At 36.4% G+C, this 18,744-nt stretch overlaps 2 protein-coding genes across 2 annotated transcripts in view; one reads left to right on the top strand and one right to left on the bottom strand.

The window, feature by feature from the left end:
- Positions 1-10,449, bottom strand: part of ART3 (ADP-ribosyltransferase 3) — a 122,812-nt gene extending 112,363 nt beyond the window's left edge. Inside the window, exon 1 of the mRNA XM_032400563.1 lies at positions 10,348-10,449. Coding sequence (XP_032256454.1) covers positions 10,348-10,401 — 54 coding nt within the window. The 5' untranslated portion in view covers positions 10,402-10,449. The remainder of the gene's footprint in view (positions 1-10,347) is intronic.
- A 2,710-nt stretch (positions 10,450-13,159) lies between these two features.
- On the top strand, positions 13,160-15,461 carry CXCL10 (C-X-C motif chemokine ligand 10). The gene is made up of 4 exons (XM_032398461.1): positions 13,160-13,293; positions 13,811-13,937; positions 14,160-14,249; positions 14,671-15,461. Exons 1-4 carry the CDS (start codon positions 13,233-13,235, stop codon positions 14,687-14,689), a joined length of 297 nt encoding a protein of 98 aa, XP_032254352.1. The 5' UTR covers positions 13,160-13,232; the 3' UTR covers positions 14,690-15,461.
- Positions 15,462-18,744: the final 3,283 nt, after the last annotated feature.

Here is an 18,744-nt window from a genome sequence, read left to right as displayed (position 1 = left end):
TGCATTACTTCATTCATTCAATGCATAATTAAAGAGAACTTCCAATGAATAATTAAGAAGCTTTTTAGGAGCATCATCCTTTGCATATTTACCCCATAGTCCTTGGACTGAAGATTCTGGACTATAGCTCACTAAGAATATCTGTATTAATTCTACCTACTTGAATCTATACTAACTTCTGAGGAAATTACAGTCTTAAGTTAAACTTGGTTCCTCAATCTAGAAAAATCAAGAACAACCATGTCCTAATGTAGAAATATGAGTCAACAGAATTTCTTTTTGAAGATGTACAATTCTTATTTATGCTGTTTCTTCAAATCTGTATAGATTTATCTATCTATCCATCCCTCCCATCCAGTATTTACTGAATACTTCCATATGCCAGGTGATATTCTAGCGGCCATGGACGCAGCTGTGAATAAGACTGATAAGGTCCCTGCTTTTTTACGGCTTATATTTTAGTGTGGAGAAATAGACATTAAACCAGTAAAAAATAACCAAATATCAGATAGAAATGCCAAACAGAGAATTAAAAGATCATGGGTGCTTTAGATTGTATGCTAAAAGAAAGTACTATTTAGCTAAAATCCAAATGTCCAGAAGGAATCACCTATGCATAAAACAGGTAAAGCATTCCAGATAAAGAAAACAGCTAACATAAAGGCCACGGTGACTGGAGTGTAGTGGTTGAGAGAAAAAAAAAGTGAGATGAGGTTAGACAGATAGATAGCAGTTAGACGACAGAGAACTTAATAAAACAAGTTAGTTACAAAATTGGATTTAATTCTAAGTACAACTGGAAGTTGTTGGAGGATCATAAGCAGGGGAGTGACATGGTCACTTACATTTTAAAAATATCACTCTGCTCTGCTACAGCAATGAAAAAGAAAAAAGCATATGTCTAGAAAAAGATTTATGCAGAAATGTTTTTAACAGCTTTATACTAACTACTAAAATGTGGAAACAGTTGAGGTGTCCATCAACAAGAGAATGGATAAACCAACTGGTGTTATTTGTGCAATGGAATACTATGCAGCAATAAAGACAAAATACTGATTCATGCAACTACACCGATGAATCTAAAACATATGCTGAGAAAAAGAAGGCTTGCACTAAAGAGCACATACTGAAATGGTCCTATTTATACGAAGTTCTAGAAAGGAAAAAACAAATCTATAGTTAAAAAAATTCAGAAGAGTAATAGTGTCAGGAGTAGAGGAGATGGGGTGAGGACAGACTGGCAAGTGGCATGAAGGGACTTTCTGGTGTGGCAGTGATATTCTATAACCTGACAGGGATTTGGATTATACAAGTGTATGCATATGTGAGACTCATTTAATGGTACAGTGAAGACCCGAACATTTCAATATACGTAAATTTTACCTCAAAAAAAGAAAAAACATAAGGGGCACCTGGGTGGCTTAGTCAGTTAAGCATCTGCCTTCAGCTCAGGTCATGATCCCAGGGTCCTGGGATCAAGCCCTGCATCGGGCTCCCTGCTGAGCAGAAGTCTGTTTCTCCTTCTCCTTCTCCCTCAGCCCTGCTCGTGTATGTGCGCTCTCTCTCTCAAATAAATAAAATCTAATGATAATAATAATAATAACCACAAAAACTAACTCAACAGAAAGCACGCTGGGATGATGGAATAATATGACTTCTGAAAATCTCCTCTGTAAAAGCAAAAAGAGCACTAGAAAAAAAATCTGTCAAAATCAACTTTTTCAGAACTCTTCAAATTAGCCAAAAGTTTGCAGCAGTATGGAAAACATCTAAGACACAGCTTATCTCATTAAGAACAGAACTCTGTGGCACTTTTCACTGCCCTGTTCTCATTCCCCTTTCCCATGCTCTACACAGTAGTCTTGAAATATAACAGCCCCACAACTATGTAGCTCTGAAAAGCTGCCTAAAAGCCAATGGAGGGGCAGAATGGGTTTGGAACTGCCCAAAAGCCCATCCTAGATGATTATCACTACTGACTTGGTTAAAGGCTTCCTTAAAAGTTCACAGGGCTTGTCTTTATTTGATTCTGAGCTCACTTGGTTAAACAGCCCTACCCCTAGCTCTAATGCTAAACTAATCAGCAGCAACTGTTTAACAATTATTAACTACCTGAAGTAGTTGGGTCTAATAAAAGACTAAAATTTTAAAAGAAAAACTGGGGAATGGGATGTCTATGGAGGGCTTTGAAAAGGTTCAACATAGTCCTAGGAATCCAGAAGGCCACCCACTTGTGCAGGGCTGTGTGCACACACAGAAAAGAACTAAAATGGCCCTCATCTCTCCCTTCAAGCTGACCTTGAGGTTCTGCACAAACAGGAAATGAAAGCAAAGGCAGAACTGTAAACAGCCTCTCAGAGCACGGAAGGCATACCCCAACACATACCCAGAGCCTCTTGGTAAGGGCTGGGAGATTTACTGGTTGGTTCAAGGCATTTAAGGAAGCCTTAGTCCAACTGTTAGCTCACGCTTAAGCTAACTGAACAAAGACTTCAGTAGCTCTACACAATAAACAATAAAGATATTACAGAATTAGTTCAGGAAAATCACCAAAGAGCAACAACAATAGCAAGTCCCAAGGAGGGGAAAAACTGGACTTCCTGCGTTATGATGTTATTCAAAAATATCCAGTTTCAACCAAAAAAAATATTATATGACATGCAAAGAGGAAAGTATGGTTCATGCACATTTAGAAAGCATTCAACAGAAACTATTCCTGAGGAAGTCCAGGGGCTTCTTCATTGGACTTACAAGACAAAGACTTTAAGTCAGTTATTATAAATATGTACAAAGAAATAAAACCCATGTTTAAAGAATTAACAGAAAGAATGAGAACACGACCTTACCATATACATATCAATGAAAAAATTATAAAAAAGAATCTCTGGCTTTAAAAAGTATAAAAAAGTGTAATAAGCAAAATAAGATATTCATTAGAGAGATGCAATAGATGATTTAAGCTGGCAAAAGAAAAAAATCAGCAAACCTGAAGACAAGTTCATTAAAATTCTCCATCTGAGAACAGAAAAAAAAAAAGTAAAAAACAAACTTAACAGAGCCTCAGAAATGTATGGATGGAATACTATCAGGTGTACCAATACATGTATAATGGAAGGAGAGAGGAGTGGAGAAAAGGGGGCAGAAAGAATATCTGAAGAAATTATAGCCAAAACGTTCCCAAACTTGATGAAAAACATTAACCTGCATAACTAAAAAGCTCAACAAAGACCAGAGATCTACACCTGACATATCATAGTCAAACTGTCAAAAGCCAAAGACAGAATCTTCAAACGAGAGAAGTGATTCATCATGCACAAGGGAGCCTCAGTAAAATTCCTAAGTTCTCATCAGAAACCACAGAAGCCAGAGGCAGGAGCATGACATATTCAAAGTACAAAAAGAAAAATACTATCATCAAGAATTCTATACCCTGCTGCAAAACAATCCTTCAAAATGAAGGAAACAACTATTGTACAACTCTGTGAATATACTTTAAAACCACTGAACTATTGTATACTTTTAATGGGTAAATCACATGGTATGTAAATTACATCTCAATAAAGCTGTTATATTAAAAAAATGAAAGAGAAATCAAAATATTCCAGATAAACAAAACTCCCTGAGAAAATGTCACTCACAGACCCGCCCTAAAAGAAATACTAAAGAAAGTCCTTCAGCTTAAATGAAAGGCTAGACAGTAACTTAAATCCACAAGCAGCAGCCAAGAGCATCAATAAAGAGAACACATAGGTAAACATAAAAGTTAGTATAATGCTGTCTTTTCCATCTGATTTAAAAAAACAACTTAATAAAGCAGTAATTATAAAGCTGCACTAATGAGCTTATGATATATACAGATTTACCTGATATGATAATAGCAGGGGATGAGGAAACAGTTATAATGGAACAAAATTTGTGTATACTATTAAAACTAGATTGCTATTAAACAAAAGTATATTGCTTTAAGATGTTAATTATAATCCCCAGGGAATCACTTAAAAAAAAAAAAAAAACAGGGTACCCGGTGGCTCAGTCAGTTAAGTGTCCAGTTCTGGTCATGATCCCAGAGTCTTGGGATCAAGCCCCACATCAGGCTCCCTGCTCCACGGGAGCCTGCTTCTCCCTCTCCCACTCCCCCTACTTGTGTTCCCTCTCTCTCTGTGTCTCTCTCTGTCAAATAAATAAAATCTTTAAAAAAAAAAAAAAGAAAACCAAAAACCATGAAAGAGAACAAAGAAGAAAGGATCAGAAAAACACAACAAAAACAACCATAAAACAAGTATCAAAATTTCAATAAATATGTGTCTATCAATAATTATTTTGAATGTAAATGAACATTCAAATCAAAAGACAGAGAATGACAAAGTAGATAAAAAAACAAGACCTATTTATATGCTGCCTACAAGAGAGCCATTTCAGATCTAAAGACACCTGCAGATTTAAAGTGAGAAGGTGGAGAAATATTGATCATGGAAATGGATGTCAAAAGAAACCCAGAGTATAGGGCGCCTGGGTGGCTCAGTCGGTTAAGCATCTGTCTTCAGCTCAGGTCATGATCCTGGAGTCCTGGGATCCAGCCCCTGCATCGGGCTCCCCCCTCAGTAGGAAGTCAGCTTCTCCCTCCAACCCTCCCCCATCTCATGCTCTCTCTCTCTAATAAATAAGTAAATAAATCTTAAAAAAAAAAAAAGCGAGAGTAGCAATCCTTATAATAGAACAGACTTTAAAACAAAAACTGTAATGAGAAAAAAAAAAGTACACTATACAATCATAAAGAGGACAATCCAACAAGATATAGTTGAAAATATTTATGCACCCAACATGGGAGGACCCAAATACATAAAGTAGGTAATAACAAACATAAAGGAAATAATCAACAGTAATAGTAGGGGACTTGAACACCCCACTTACATCGATGGACAGATCATCCAAATAGGAAATCAACAAGAGAATATTTGCTCTGAATGACACACTGGACCAGATGAATTTAACAGATATATTCTGAGCATTCCATCTTAAAACAGAATACATGTCCTTCTCAAGTGCACATGGAACAGTCTTGAAAAAAGATCACATATTAGGCGACAAAACAAATCTTAACAAATTCAAAAAGATCAAAGTCATAACATGCATCTTTTCTGACTACAATGCTATGAAACTAGAAATCAACCACAGGAAAAAATCTGTAAAGGGCCCAAAAATACATGGAAGTTAAATAACATGCTACTAAAATAATGAATGGGTCTACCTAAAAAATCAAAGAAGAAATCAAAAATTACATGGAAACAAATGAAAATGAAAACAATGATTCAAAATCCTTGGGATGCAGCAAAAGCAGTTCAAGGAAGGAAGTTAATAGCAATATAGACCTACATCAAGAAAAAAGAAAAAACTCAAACAACCTAACCTTATACCTAAAGAATTTCGAAAAATAACAAAATCCAAAACCAGAAAAAATAATAAAAATTAGAGCAGAAATAAATGATATAGAGACCAAAAGAAAAAAAGTAATAGAACAGATCAATGAAACCAGCAGCTGGTTCTTTGAAAACATCAATAAAATCGATAAACGTGTAGCCACACTCATCAAAAAGAGAGAGAGCAGACCCAAAAAAACAAAATCACTAATGAAAAAGGAGAAATAACAACCAACACCAAAGAAATATGAACCATTTTAAGAGAATGTTATGAAAATTTACATGTGAAAAAACTGTACAACCTAGAAGAAATAGCTAACTTCCTGGAAACATATAACCTACCAAAACTGAATCAGGAAGAAATAGAAATTTGAAGAGACAGATTACCAGCAATGAAACTGAATCAGTAATTTAAAAAAAAAAAAAAAACTCCATTACTAGAGCACCTGGGTGGCTCAGTCGGTTAAGTGGCTGCCTTCGGCTCAGGTCATGATCCCAGAGTCCTGGGATTGAGCCCTGCATCGGGCTCCCTGCTCGGCGGGAAGCCTGCTTCTCCCTCTCCCACTCACCCTGCTTGTGTTCCCTCTCTTGCTGTGTATCTCTCTGTCAAATAAATAAATAAGTCTTTAAAAATAAATAAATAAAAAATTTTTAAAAACTCCATTACTGAGCCATCAGAAAAGATGAAATCTTACCATTTACATCAACATGTATGGAACTGGGGCATATTATGCTGAGCGAAATAAATCAATCAGAGAAAGACAATTATCATTATGGTTTCACTCATATGAAGAATATAAGAACCAGCACAGAGGATCATAGGGGAATGGAGGGAAAACGAATGGGAAGAAATCAGAGACGTAGACAAACAATGAGAGACTCTTAACTATGGGAAAGAAACTGAGGGTTGCTGGAGGGGAGGTGGGTAGGGGGGTGGGGTAACTGGATGATGCACATGAAGGAGGGCACATGATGTGCTGAGCACTGGGTGTTAATATGTAACTGATGAATTACTGAACTCTACATCTGAAACTAATGATGTACTATATGTTGGCTAATTGAATTTAAATTAAAAAAAAAAAACCTCCCAAAAAACAAAAGTCCAGGACCAAAGGGCTTCACAGGCAAATTCTATCACTTAAAGAAGAGTTAATACCCATTCTTCTCAAACTATTCCAAAAAAAACAGAGAAAGGAAAACTTCCAAATTCATTCTATGAAATCAGTATCATCCTGATACCAAAATCAGATAAACACACCACAAAAAAAGAGAACTATGGGCCAATATCTCTGATGAACATAAATGCAAAAAATCCTCAACAAAACACTAGCAAGCCAAACTAACAATACATTAAAACAATCATTAACCATGATCAAGTTGGATCTATTCATGAGATGCAAGTGTGGATCAATATTCACAAATCAATGGGATACATCACACATCAATAAGATGAAGGAAAAGAACCATATGACATAGTACAACATCCATTCATAAAAGAACCCTCAACAAAACAGGTCTAGAGAGAACACACCTCGATATAATATAAGCCTAACATGAAAAATCTACAGCCAACATCATACTTATGATGAAAAGCGGAGAGCGTTTCCCTATAATGTCAGAAACAAGAGAAAAAAAAAAAGAAAGAAAGAAAGAAACAAGACCAGGATGTGTACTCTCACCAATTTTATTCAACATAGTACTGGAAGTCCTAGCCACAGTAATCAGACAGCAAAAAGAAATAAAAGGCACCCAAATTGGCAAGGAAGAAGTAAAGCTTTCACTGTTTGCAGATGACGTGGTACTATAGATAGAAAATCCTAAAGACTCCACCAAAATATGACTACAGCTGATAAATGAATTCAGGATGCAAAATCAATGTACAGAAATCTGTTGCATTCCTGTACACTAATAATGAAGCAGCAGAAAATGAAATTAAGAAAACAATCCCAATTACAACTGCACCAAAAATAAAATTTCTAGGAAGAAACTTAAGAGATTAAAGACCTGTACTCTGAAAACTCTGAAACACTGATGAAAGAAATTCAAGACGACAAAAAGACATTCCATGCTCATGGACTGTAAGAAAAAATATCATTAAAATGTCTATACTACCCAAAACAATCTACACATTTAATACACTCCCTATCAATATACTAGTATTTTCATAGAACTGGAAAAAATAATCCTAAAATTTGTATGGAACCACAAAAGACCCCAAAGAGCCAAACCAATTTTGAAAAAGCAGAACAAAACTGGCGGCATCACAATTCCAGACTTCAAATTATATTACAAAGCTGTGGTAATTGAAACAGAATAGTACAGCACAAAAACAGACACACACATCAACAGAACAGAACAGAATACCCAGAAATAAACCAACAATTACATGGTTAATTAATCTTCAGCAAAGGAGGAAAGAATATGCAATGGGAAAAACAGTCTCTTCAACAAATGGTGATGGGAAAATTGGACAGCTACATGCAGAAGAGTGAAAGTAGGCCACTTTCTTACACCATATACAAAAATAAACTCAAAACAGATTGAGAACCTAAATGTGAGACCTGAAACCATAAAAATCCTAGAAGAGAACACAGGCAGTAATTTCTCTGACACTGGCTGTAGCAACATTTTTCTAGATGTATCTCCTGAGGCAAGGGAAATTGAGACCGGTGCTAAAGTTGAATGAGTTGATGGATATGAGCCACCAGTCCAAGAATCTGTTTAAAAGTCATACACTTAATGGTGACAAATAAAAAATCATATTTGTGATGTTTAAAAATAAATAAATAAACCATTGGGACTACATCAAAATAAAAAGCTCTTCATGGCAAAGGATACAATCAACGAAACTAAAAGGCAACCTACTAAATGGAAAAAGATATTTGCAAATGACATTTGTGATAAAAGGGTTAGTATCCAAAATATACAACGAATTAATACAACTCAATACCCAAAAAACAAATTCTCCAATTAAAATGGGCAGAAGAGGGGCACCTGGGTGGCTCAGTGGGTTAAACATCTGCCTTCAACTCAAGTCATGATCTGGCTCCAGGCTTCCTGCTCAGTGGGGAGTCTGCTTCTCCCACTGCCCCTTCCCCCCTCCTTGTGCATGCTCTCCTCCCCCAAATAAATAAAATCTTTTTTAAAAATAATAAATAAATAAAATGGGCAGAAGACATCAACAGACATTTCTCCAAAGAAGACATACAAATGGTGAGCAAACGCACAGAAAGATGCTCAGGGCACTTGGGTGGCTCAGACAGTTAAGCGTTTGCCTTCAGTTCAGGTCATGATCCCAGGGTCCTTGGATGGAGCCCTGCATCAGGCTCTCTGCTCAGCAGGGGTCTGCTTCTCCCCTCCCTCTGTGCGCTCCCTCTCTCTCTCTCTAGTAAATAAAATCTTTAAAAAAAAAAAAAAAGACGCTCAACATCACTCATCAGGTAAATGCAAAACAACACTACAATGAGGTATCACCTCACAACTATCAGAATGGCTAGAACTAAAAACAGAAGAAACAACAGGTGTTGGCAAGGATGTGGAAAAAAAGGAACTCTAGTGCACCACTGGTGGGAATGCAAACTGGTACAGCCACTGTGGAAAACAGTATGGAGATTCTTCAAAAAGACTAGAACTACCCTAAAACTCAGTAATTGCACTACTGGATATTTACTCAAAAAATATAAAAACACTAATTCGAAGGGATACATGCACCCCTGTGTTTACTTCAGCATTATTTACAATAGCCAAATTATGAAAGCAGGCCAAGTATCCAACAATAGACAAATGGATAAAGAAGATGTGGTATATATATACACAATTCAATTCAATATTATTCAGCCAGAAGAATGAAATCTTGACATTTGCAACAACATGGTTGGAGCTAGAAAATATTATGCTAAGCAAAATAAGTCAGTCAGAGAAAGTCAAATACTATATGATTTCACTCATATGTGGAATTTAAGAAACAAAACAAACTAGCGTAGGAAAAAAGACAAACCAAGAAAGACTTAACTACAGAGAACAAACTGATGGTTACTAGAGGGGAGGTGGGTAAGGAAATGAGTGAAATAGGTGATGGGAATTAAAGAGTACATTTATCATGATAAGCACAGAGTAATGTATAGAATTGTTGAATCTCCATATTGTACTCCTGAAACTAACATAACACTGTATGTTAACCGTACTGAAACTAAAATTAAAAACTTAAAAAAATAAGTGAATAAAAATACTTTGAAGTATATACATATGTATCTATGTGATTGTTTACCAGCTAACATTCATGTACATTTGTATACATTTATGAATAACATATATATACCACAGCATTTTCCATTTTAGTATGAATTCCAGTGTGAGATCCATCTTAAACCTTTTCTGTTTAATTACTGAGGCACCCAAAGTAACTTCAAAGATGGTCTCAGCCATTTAGACAGAATGGAAATCAGAAAGTCAAATCAAGAACAATATCCTCTCTAAAGAGGCAGCTTAACAGAGCTGTTAAGAACATGGACTTTAGAGTTAGAATTTCTGGGTTAAATGAGTCATTATTTAAGGAATAACAGAGTCAATAATCATAAAACACTTCGAACATAGGCACACAGTTTTTGCTTTGTAATGTTTAATTTAAAAAATCAATTAAATAACAAATATTTTCTCATTAATAACATATCTAACCCACTTCATAGGTAATCTGCCTCAAACTCTCTTTATTTTGTTATATACAGAGGATCTTAGCTGAGAATTTAGATACAAACAAAAGTAAAATTATCATATTTTTTTTCTAATGTTAGAACAGTTCAGAACCTCTTCCATCCCTGATGTCAGACATTTCTCTGAAAATTCTGGCATTTTTACTCACAGTCTAATTTTTTATTCTGTACAAACAGTTATGAGAGGTCCCCTCCATATCACTGTCTCTCATAAGCCTTACCCTCATCAGAAGAAAGTCTCTTTGCTGGGTGAAAGTCGTCTGGGTTCTATCCATTCTGGCCTCATTTCCCTTCCTTTTGTCTTTCCAGTTTCCCACAGCTAAGTCCCCTGACTTACTGACTTGAAAGCTCGGCCTTGGAACAGACTGAGCTGGTATTTAGCACTCCAGCAATTTTGGCCTGCCTCAAGCAACAACTTAGTCACTGTTTTGATGACAAAATTCCTACATTTGAGGTTCCAAGTTTTATGTGTGCCCAGTTTGCAGATATGGGCTCTTCTCATGGTATCTGTGCCAAGTTGTAAACCAGTGTCTACCAGCTAAACCAGTTTAATCCCAGGATGGGAACAGCCTTAACCGGGCCTATCTGTAAATTGCTGCAGCTTAGCTGACTATGAAAAGACTTCCCAGATACTTCCCTAGGTTCCAAGTATTCACCTGCATGAAATTTCCCATTGCAGCATGATGCCTGCATTTCAAAGAGCATTTCGCCTTGAATCCCATATTGCCAATCAGTTGCAAAAAAACTATTATATCCCTTGGATACTGAATTTCCACTGTTAGGCCCAACACATGTTACACTATATGGGTATCACCTGCTTCCTACTGATGTTACCTGCTGTGAATTAATCAGCCAAGTGCTACTGAATACTAAGAAACCAATTTTTGCCCCTATTTGCCCTGTTAAAATTATGCTAATTTCTGCTACCTCCGCTACCAGTTTAACAACTGACACTTTTTATCCTCTGCTTCACATGTGAGAATGTCTTTGAGCTGTATCAATCTTAAATCAACCTCTGTTTTCATCCTGTTCTCCCAAGGTCTCTCTATTCATGCCCCTTTTTAAAATTTTTCTTCAGGGGCACCTGGGTGGCTCAGTCGGTTAAGAGCCTGCCTTCAGCTCAGGTCATGATACCAGGGTCCTGGGATTGAGCCCCAGGCTGTTGGTAGGCTCTCTTTTCAGCAGGGAGCCTGCTTCTCCCTCTCCCTCTGCTGGCCGCTCCCCCTGCTTGTGCACGAGCACTCTCCCCTCTCCCTCCCTCCCTCCCTCTCTCAAACAAATAAATAAAAATCTTTAAAAAAATTTTTTAAAAAACAAAAATAAATTTTCTTCAAAAAGGAAATACCTTGTTTTTTGCAATAATCTTATCATAGCTATTAATCCTTTTTTCATGCCATTCTAGATATTACCTTATGATGTTTCATTCAGGGACTTTTCTGAAATACACAAAAATTGCTTACCAACACTAACAGAAATCAGATATCCAAATAAGTAGTGTTTTCCCTCAAAACAGTTATATGTAGAAGACTATTCAGTTATTCTAATGATGTCATGACTGTTCAAAACATTTCTGGAATTCTTTGAAACTTGCCAGTTCCAGATCTTTGACCTTGTCCAAGAAGACCAAACCTATTATTTATAGTATTTGATCAAAAGACAATGCTTGGCTAAATTATTTCCAAAAATTAGATTTACAAAGGATGAAAAACTGCTATTACTAAAGAACTTTTAAAATTTTTCTTAGCCTCTTGGGTGCCTGGGTGGCTCAGTCGGTTAGGCGTCTGCCTTCAGCTCGGGTCATGACCTCGGAGCCCCGGGGTCGAGCCCCACATGGGCTACCTACTCAGCTGGGAGTCTGCTTCTCCCTCTGCCTCTTCCTGCCGCTCGTGCGCACTCTCTCTCTCTCTCTCTCTCAAATAAATAAATGAAATCTTTAAAAAAAACAATTTCTTAGCCTCTGAAAGTAATTACAAAGTTTAAGACAAATGTTGAGAAAAAGCATAGTAAGTAGACTAAATAGATTGCAACCTTTGTATGACCTAACACAATTATCTTATCTCTAAGGTTTTTCTTCCATATATAAAATGAAGATAACAACGTTCCCATTTTCTTACAGGTTACTGTAGAGATAAAAAGAAAAAATACATGACATCCCTGGAACCCATAAAGTGAATAAATATATTTATATTCATGACTTAATGCTGCAAATTAAAATAGATTTAAAACACAGCATAGATATACTCATTTTAAAACTGTGTTACTCAGCCATAAAAAAGAATGAAATCTTGCCATTTGCAATGGTGTGGACGGCGTTAGACGGTATTATGCTAAGCAAAATAAGTCAGTCAGAGAAAGACAAATACCCCATATGATTTCACTTATATGTGGAATTTAAGAAACAAAACAAATGGACATGGGGGAAAAAGGCAAAACAAGAAACAGACTCTTAACTATAGAGACTAACAAACCAAGGGTTGCTAGAGGAGAGATGAGCAGGGGGATGGGTTAAAAAGGTGATGGGGATTAAGGAGGGCACTTGTGATGAGCACTGGGTGTTGTACGTAAGTAATGAATCACTAAATTCTACACCTGAAACTAATATTACACTGTATGTTAACTAACTGGTATTTAAACAAAATCTTGAAAAGAAAAAAAACTGTATTTAAGACTCTGACTTGAGGATTAAGTTGACATCTTTATTTTGCAGGAAGCAAAAGATGAGAATCAAAGTTTCATTTAAAAAGATTCATTAAAATGTTTTTCATTAAAAAAAAACTTACATGCAATAAACTTCTGTTTTTCAAGAAACCATTCATATTTTGGAAAGTGAAACCTAACTCGCTCTTAGTGAAAAAAGGAGGTGGAGGGAAATTCCACAACTCAGAGTCAAAATAAATACTAACAATATCTTTGATTCTGCAACATGGGAATTCCCCAAGTAACAGACAGCAGGTTTTACTGAGTCAACTATAATGTTACCCAATCAGAGTTAGAGGGGGAAAGTGCCTTTGCAAATAAATACTGCATCCTAACCCCACATTTTCTGAGACACTCAACTGCTTAGACTTTCTGAGCCTACTGCAGAGGAACCTCCAGTCACAGCACCATGAACCAAAGTGCTGTTCTTATTTTCTGCCTTATCTTTCTGACTCTGACTGGAACTCAAGGTAAGGAACATGAAGGGATATTTAATTTGTAAGGTCAGAAATAGAACTGAGTATAAATTCTATAATAATAGGAATAGTGTATTCACAAAAGTTTTACAACCTGCCTATAAATGAAGGGTAAATAAGCAGAGATTCCATCTGGCCAGAGTGTACAGTCAGAAAAGCAAATGGAATAAAACAGGAGGAGCAGAAGAGGAAGTGTAAGAGGATAGACAGAAAAAATGTAAGGGAATGAGGGAAGAGAGGATGACAGATACTTCCTTAGTCAACTCAGCTTAATTAACCATTTGAACCATTCAAGGGTATGAATTTACACTTCTCAAGTTGCAATTCCATTCTTTCATATAACCAACTAATTAATCATTCAGAGCTGTGTTAAAATGGTATTATTCTTTCTCCAACGGACTCAAATGACATGGGGATATTGGTTCTGCTAAGCAGTAACCAATTCACATTAAATGCCTAAAATGAAAACTGCACTAACCTCCCCTGCTCTCTGTACCTCTTCTTCCCACAGGAATACCTCTCTCTAGAACTACACGCTGTACCTGTATCAAGATTAGTGATGGATCTGTAAATCCAAAATCCTTAGAAAAACTTGAAGTGATTCCTGCAAGTCAATCTTGTCCACGTGTTGAGATCATGTGAGTAAAATGCCATCTGAATATCACTTCCCTAGTTGTAATCATATATTAAATATGTAAGTACGATCACAAAATCAGTAAAGGGTTTGTAATGATTCTAAGACCTCTGTATAACAAAGGGAAACATCTAGAATGAAACAAACATCTGATCTAAAAACTATATTCCATCTGTTTTATTGGCCCAAGACTTTTAAATATCTTCACCCTTTTTTACTTCTACAGTGCCACACTGAAAAAGAATAGGGAGAAAAGATGTCTGAATCCAGAGTCTAAGAAAATCAAGATTTTATTGAGAGCAATTAGCAAGGAAAGGTAGGTTTGCTGCTCTTTGCAGAAGTACTGTTCTTTAAGAAATGTCAATTTTGGGAAGTCAGAAATATTTGCATTGAGCTTTCCTTGTGGGATCCCTGGCTTGAAAGTGTTTACCATCATGCCTGCCTCTACCTCTACTTATTTTATACTGAGATCTCATCTTGTGCGGTATCAAAGGTTACCCTACCTATCTAGAAATGTCAACCTTGAGGCAGAGCTTTAACTATTCAAGCAAAGCTACCGAATTTCCCCCAAGCCTTTCCTGGCCTTAAAAAAGCAGCCCCTGTAATCCACAATGATGATATAGCAGCAAGAAAGCTCACCAGATATTTTGCCTGGGGACTCAGAATGTTCCAAGCAGAACCCAGGTTGAAGCCAAAGCTGAGTATCACACTTTTACACCTCCTTTCTTTTCTTACAGGTCTAAAACATCTCCTTGAACAGAGAAGCATAATCACTGTAATACTGATAAAGATGGACCAGAAAAAGACTACCTCTGCCATCATTTCCCTGCACACAATATATGCAAGCCCTAATTGTCCCTGGATTGCAGTTCTCTTAAAAGGTGACCAACCACTGTCACCAAATTAGCTGCTACTACTCCTTGAGGGAGGTGGACGGTTCATCACCCTGTCCTGGCACTATAAGCTATGCTGAGGTACTACATTTTCAGTGAATGTACCAGGTCCTACCCTACTACTGACACTTTCCTCACCTGTCCTACCTTCTAACTGTTATTAAGGGATATTTCCACCTCTGGACTTATCAGAGTTCTCTGAACTTCACAAAGTACCCATAATACAATCTCCTTTTTTAAGAAAGACCTTTACTCCACGAGCTTCTACTGCTATCCTCCCAAGGGGCCCATATTCTTCCAGCGGTTATATATATATGTAACTCCAAATACATAGAAGAACCTAGAAATACCTGAAAATGTATGTGAAAATACTATTTTTAATGAAAAGCTACATAAAGCAGGATTCTTAGATATACATATTTCTTGTTTTCAGTGTTTATGGAGTAACTTGTGTAACTAAATACCACACGATTGTGCAATGAAAAATTTTAAAATCTAGACGTATACTCTGCATGTTATGTAAGACAGATATGCTGGATGTGTTTCAAAATAAAAATGCTGTGCTCTCTTGAAGATGTTAAGAAAGATTATATAACTGTTAGCAGATCAAAAAAGTAATAAAATAATAACTAAAATGAAGTGTCTGGTGGGTCATTTGGGACATGTATTTCACAGAAGAATCCAATGGGTAGAAGACAAATGAGTTTGAGAATTATCATATTCCTTCCAATTGCAGTATTCTGAAAGGCCCATCATACAAGACTCTTTTGGACTGATGTGGCCTAACAGACTTCACCTGAGCTTCAGACCCTTATATAGAGATGTCTCATAGACATCTGAATATCCCACAGAAACATCAAACTCCAAAATATCTCAAATTCCCCTCCCCCAGATCTAGTTCTCCTCCTATATTCGATGTCCTAGTTTAACAATACTAGCAACCACTCAGTTCCCCAAACCAGAAACCTGGGAGTAATTCTATATGCCTTCTCCCTCACCTCCCCTATCCAATTAGTCACTAAGGAAATATTTGCAATGCATTTATAGTTGGCAAATTAGTAGCATCTAGAATATATAAAGAATTCCTATGAATGAAATAGGAAAGGATAAATAAATGAAAAACGGGAAATAGAAATGAAGAAAGAAGAAAATATACAATGCACAAGTTGAATACAAAAAATACTTAACATCACTAGTAATCAGGGACATCTACATTCAAATCATTTTGGGATACCATTTGACACCACCAGACTGGCAAAACTCTTTAAGGTGGATAAATACCAAGTGACAGGAAGGCTTTACAGCAATGAGGAATACCACTCTACTGCTGGTGAAAGAAGAAAAAGCTTTAACTACTTTTGAAACCATGTTGGTATTATCTTATAAAATTTAACATGTGCACACTCTATGTCCTAGCAGTTCTACTACTATGAATACACCATAGATATATTCTTACATATGACATATGTCAGAGAAAGTTATGGGAACATTGTTTATAACAGCATAACTCTGGACACAATCCAAATGTCCATAAATAGAATGGATAAATAAATTAGGGTATATTAATTCCATGGAATACCATACAACAGTGGAAATAAAATATAACTCCATACATCAACATGGATGAATCTCAAAAATAATCTTGCACAAAAGAAGCATGTCACAGAAAAATATATGCAGCATAATTCTTATTATGAAATTTTAAAACAGGCATTAAACATTGGATTTAGGAGTGAAGACATATATGATGAAAACAATCAAAAACAAAGGAATGATGTCCATTAAATTCAGGATGGTTAACTACTTCAGAAGGTGAGAAAAGGAATGTAGTGAGGGAGGGGCACATAGGAGGCTTCTGAATTATGGTAAAGTTCTATTTTTTAATAGATGGCAAACTCAGGCGGCAAGCTTAGGTGGTGAGTACATAAGAATTTGTTCTTTAATCTGTATCTACAAATTTTAATTTTTTTTGAATACATGAAAGACCACAAATACATGGAGATTAAACAACATGCTACCAATGAATGGGTCAACCAAGAAATCAAAAAAGAAATAAAAAAATAAATGAAAACACAAAGTGCAAAACCTTTGGGATGCAGCAAAAGTGGTCCTAAGAGGGAAGTATATAGCAATAGAGCTTTACTTCAAGAAGCAAGAAAAACCTCAAATAAAAAGTCTAACCTTACACCTAAAGGAGCTAGAAAAAGAACAACAAATGAAGCCTAACATCAGTAAAAAGAAAGAAATAACAGACTAGAGCAGAAATAAATGATATAGGAACTAAAAAAAACAATAGAACAGATTAATGAAACAAGGAGCTGCTCCTTTGGAAAATTTAATAAAATTGATAAACCTCTAACGAGACTTATCAAAAAGAAAAGAGAAAGGACCCAAATAAATAACATCACAAATGAGAGAGGAGAAATAACAACCAACATAACAGAAATACAATTATTAAGAAAATATTATGCAAAACTGTATGCCAACAAATTGGACAACCTAGAAAAAATGTATAAATAACTAGACATGCATAAACTACCAAAATTGAAACAGGAAGAAACAAATCCATAACCTGCAAAGAAACTGAATCAGTAATCAAAAATCCCCCAACTAACAAAAGTCCAGATAGCTTCATAGGCGAATTCTACAAAACATGTAAAGAAGAATTAATACCCATTTTTCTCAAACTACCCCAAAAAAATAGAAAACAAAGGAAAACTTCCAAATTCATTCTGTAAGGCCAACAATATCCTGATACCAAAACCAAATAAAGACATCACTAAAGAGGGCACCTGGATGGCTCAGTTGGTTAAGTGTCTGCCTTCGGCTCAGGTCATGATCCCAGAGTTCTGGGATCGAGCCCCACATCAGGCTCCCTGCTCAGCAGGGAGTCTGCTTCTCCCTCTGCCCCTCACCCCACTCTTTTGCGCACATGAGCTTGCTCTCCCTCTCTAATAAATAAAATCTTTTAAAAAAAAAAAAGACATCACTAAAAAAGAATTACAGGCCAATATCCCTGATGAACGCAGATGCAAAAATTCTCAATAAAATACTAGCAAACCAAATCCAACAATACATTAAAAAAATCATTCAACACGATCAAGTGGGACTTATTCCTGGATTATGAGGGTATTTCAATATTTGCAAATCAATCAGGGTGCCTGGGTGGCTCAGTCGGTTAAGCATCCAACTCTTGATCTCAGCTCAGGTCTTGATCTGAGAGTCATGGGTTCAAGGCCCACACTGGGCTCCATGCTGGGGGGGGGGGGAGCCTACTTAAAAAACAAAAAATCTGAAAATCAATCCATGTGATACACCACATAAATAAAAAGAACAACTATATGAACATTTTGATAGATGCAGAAAAAGCATTTGACAAAATACATCTACTCAAGATAAAAACCCTCAACAAAGTAGAGTCAGAATGAACATACCTCAATATAATAAAGGCCTTATATGAAAAACCCACAGCTAATATCATCCTCCATGGGGAAAAACTGAAAGCTCTTCCTCTATGGTCAGGAACAAGACAGGGATGTCCACTCTCACCACTTTTACTCAACATAGTACTAGAAGTCCTAGCCACAGCAATCAGACAACAAAAAGAAATAAAAGGCATCCAAATTGGCAAGGAAGAAGTCAAACTTTCACTATTTGTAGATGACATAATACTCTATACCGAAAACTGGAAAGACTCCATGAAAAAACTGCTAAAATTGATACATGGATTCAGTAAAGTCACAGGATACAAAATCAACATACAGAAATCTGTTGCATTTTTTAAAGATTTTATTTGAGAAGAGACAGAGCTCGTGCGTGCACACACGAGTAGGGGGAGGGGTAGAGGGAGAGAGAGAGAAGCAGATCCCCCACACACCCCTGGCTGAGCAGGGAGCCCTATGTGAGGCTCAATCCCAG

Source organism: Phoca vitulina, unplaced genomic scaffold, assembly GCF_004348235.1.
Source record: "Phoca vitulina isolate PV1807 unplaced genomic scaffold, GSC_HSeal_1.0 scaffold3, whole genome shotgun sequence".
NCBI lineage: Eukaryota > Metazoa > Chordata > Mammalia > Carnivora > Phocidae > Phoca > Phoca vitulina.
Note: the sequence above shows the minus strand (reverse complement) of the source record. Positions and strands in the feature narration are given on the sequence as shown.

Bases quoted from the DNA above. Each gene is read 5' to 3' on its own strand.
- CXCL10 (XM_032398461.1), top strand. From the start codon at position 13,233: ATGAACCAAAGTGCTGTTCTTATTTTCTGCCTTATCTTTCTGACTCTG. The intron at 13,294-13,810 runs GTAAGGAACATG...TTCTTCCCACAG, and splicing joins GACTCTGACTGGAACTCAAG to GAATACCTCTCTCTAGAACT. The intron at 13,938-14,159 runs GTGAGTAAAATG...TTACTTCTACAG, and splicing joins TGTCCACGTGTTGAGATCAT to TGCCACACTGAAAAAGAATA.